The 2,734-nt window shown below is 35.0% G+C and overlaps 1 protein-coding gene across 2 annotated transcripts; it reads right to left on the reverse strand.

Moving 5' to 3' along the window:
- Positions 1–203: 203 nt before the first annotated feature.
- On the reverse strand, positions 204–2,041 carry LOC120187383 (uncharacterized protein At2g39920-like). Of its 2 annotated transcripts, none has more exons than XM_039191113.1 (4): positions 1,869–2,041; positions 1,289–1,748; positions 1,000–1,212; positions 204–393 (listed from the first exon to the last, which is right to left on the reverse strand). In XM_039191113.1, exons 1-4 carry the CDS (start codon positions 1,936–1,938, stop codon positions 228–230), a joined length of 909 nt encoding a protein of 302 aa, XP_039047044.1. In that variant the 5' UTR covers positions 1,939–2,041; the 3' UTR covers positions 204–227. The 2 variants fall into 2 exon arrangements, with proteins under 2 accessions (XP_039047044.1, XP_039047045.1); XM_039191114.1 differs by having other exon boundaries at positions 246–396; positions 998–1,212.
- Positions 2,042–2,734: the final 693 nt, after the last annotated feature.

The raw sequence follows: 2,734 nt of genomic DNA on the forward strand, positions 1-2,734 counted from the left end.
AAATAAATGCAACTAAAAACATATAGATAAATTTAAACATTAGATAATGAAATATATATATATATATATATATATATATATATATATATATATATATATATATATATATATTACACACGTGTTTATATACATATATTACATACACGGGTTTTGGTACAAACTTAGTGTTTTCTGTGGAAAAAAATTATTATTATTATTTGAAAATATAGATTCAATGCCATAGATTCTCAAGGTTTTGGAAGCTTAAAAACACGTTTTCCCAAAGATGAGCCCGTTAATGCGTCCATTCGGCTGCTAATCACACTCACTATCTCATTACCTTGTTTCATTGAAATTGCTCTTCTTCTTCTGCAAAAGTATTCCCAGCTTTTCATTCCTATTTCGCTATCTGACCTGCAATATTTTCCCGGAAAATTGAACACTTCTCTTGAATACTGAATCTGACTTGGATCATGCAACACAACCTTAAGAACAGTGAACAGTGAAAAATCTAGTTGTACCGTACAGATCCCAATATACAAAGAATTAATTGTATTATATGTCATCAAGCTATGATTCTCATTTTAAACTAATACTTCAACTTTTAAACATTCTAATTTTATTCCCAAACTATAACTCTCGTTCTAAATTGATATCTAAACTTTAAAACATTCCAAATTCATTCCCAAACTATAACCCTCATTCTATATTTCTCTCTAAACTTTTAAATATTTCAATTTCATCCCCACACTTTTGAATGATTTTGGGAAGGTTATTTGAATGCTTAAAAGTTTAGAAACTAATTTAGAATACGAGTCAAAGTTTGGGAATGATGTTGAAACGAAATTGTAGTTTAAAGATGAAAATAGAATGTTTAAACGTTAGGGATTAATTTAGAATGAAAGTCATTGTTTGAGGACGTATGATGCATTTAACTCCAACATCCACAATCTAGTTGGTATCAAGAAGCTAACACTGTTATTCTCATAATCAAAAGAAAAAGACAAGTACCAACCATACCTCATAATCAAAGAAGACCAACTTATAAATCCTATGGTATTAAGGTGTTCAATCGTAACATTTCGGAGTCTCTCGGGCTTCCTCGATAAAAGGATCAAAGACCATCCTCTGAACTGAAGTTTCATACACAATTCCACAGTTAGCCGCTGCTTCAGATTGTTTGCATCTTCAATGGAACCACTTGGTTTGTTAGAGCCATATCGCAGGTTGAACCTGATCCGCACTCGAGTTTTATTAACCCCAAAAAATGAAGATTCGAAGTAACATAGCGAAGAACAACGGGACTTACTGATGCTGACGTATTAATTGACAGGAGAATGCAGGATCTGAATCAAGGATGTCATCTATGTCCACTAACACAACATCCGGATGACTATTCGACGGTGAAATAGTCTCGAAAAAGCTTTCGATCATCGAGATCGTTAAATTTAAGTCTCGTTCGTATTCTCCGTGTTCGATGTATCCAAAGGCGAGACTCCGGCAGACCGGAGGAATATCGGATTGTTTCAAGATGTTGAGCTCGCCATGTGAAGAAAAAGCCTTGCAATAATGGTCAAAATCACTGCCTTTATGAATCTGCACTACCCCCTTGCTCCTGCTTTCACAAGATTGCAGCATTACTGCTAATGTGACGACCAAAGTTACCAATAGAACACCAGTGGTTAGAAGACCGGCAATGAAGATTGTGGCAGCAAAAGATGTCATATAGAATCCCGATTCCACCACATATCGGCTTCCCATCTCCGTTCCTGCCGGGAATGACCCAAATCAATACTTAAAAGCCTCTCAGAAAAAAAGGTAATCGAATATTTGAATATCAGAAGGGGTATTCGAATATATGAAGTAAAATGAGGAAAAAATGAGATTACCAGTATCTTCCCTGCTCAAGAGACTCTGAGCTGAGAACTCTCGTTCCATCTGATGGCCATAAGCTGACATGGTGATTCAATGAGGTGAGATTCACAGCAGTGCTGCAAAAATATGCAGATCCAAATCCAGAACCTTTCAAAATCACTGAAGGTCACCCGTAACAATAAATAACTCAACTCACCCGAAATTATTCTTGACTATATGGGTGGGAATCACTGGTGTGATGATAAAGACAAAATCGCAACTTTACAGTAAAAAGAGAAGCTTCATGATCTACCAGGGTCTGAGCTAGAAATGACTGAACATAGAAAGGCTTAATTATATAGGAAGTGCCCAAAATATAGAATTTTCACGAATATATGTCTAAACTATTTTTTTATTTTTTGAATGATATTGGTGTCTAATCTTACAAATATTATTACTTTAGGAGCCCATAATGTAACGGTCATTAAAAAATTTCGTTTATAGATATGTGTCATGCTCAGTTAATTTTGAAATAATTTATATATATATATATATATATTATTGTATTTATAAAAAATATTTTCTAAAATTACAATAAAAAAACTTAAAATCTCTAAAATCTCCAAATCCTAACCCTAATTCTACCTTCGTTTCCGACCACGGCCACCTCCTCTGACACATTTCTTGCCATCTCAATAGTCGGATGATGATGTGGAGATGCAACGGTCGTTGTTTTATCGAGTTTGTTGTCGTTTCGTCGGGTAGATGGGGTATATTTTGTCGTGATTTTAGGGGACTTTGGGTGTTGTTATGTCGATTGTTTGTCGGGTAACTGGTATGCGGTGGAAGTCCAATCGACAAAAAATGATGACGACGGGCAACCATGGGTATAGGGACTAGT

This window comes from Hibiscus syriacus, unplaced genomic scaffold, assembly GCF_006381635.1.
Source record: "Hibiscus syriacus cultivar Baekdansim isolate YM2019G1 unplaced genomic scaffold, ASM638163v2 tig00113725_pilon, whole genome shotgun sequence".
In the NCBI taxonomy this organism is placed as follows: Eukaryota; Viridiplantae; Streptophyta; class Magnoliopsida; order Malvales; family Malvaceae; genus Hibiscus; species Hibiscus syriacus.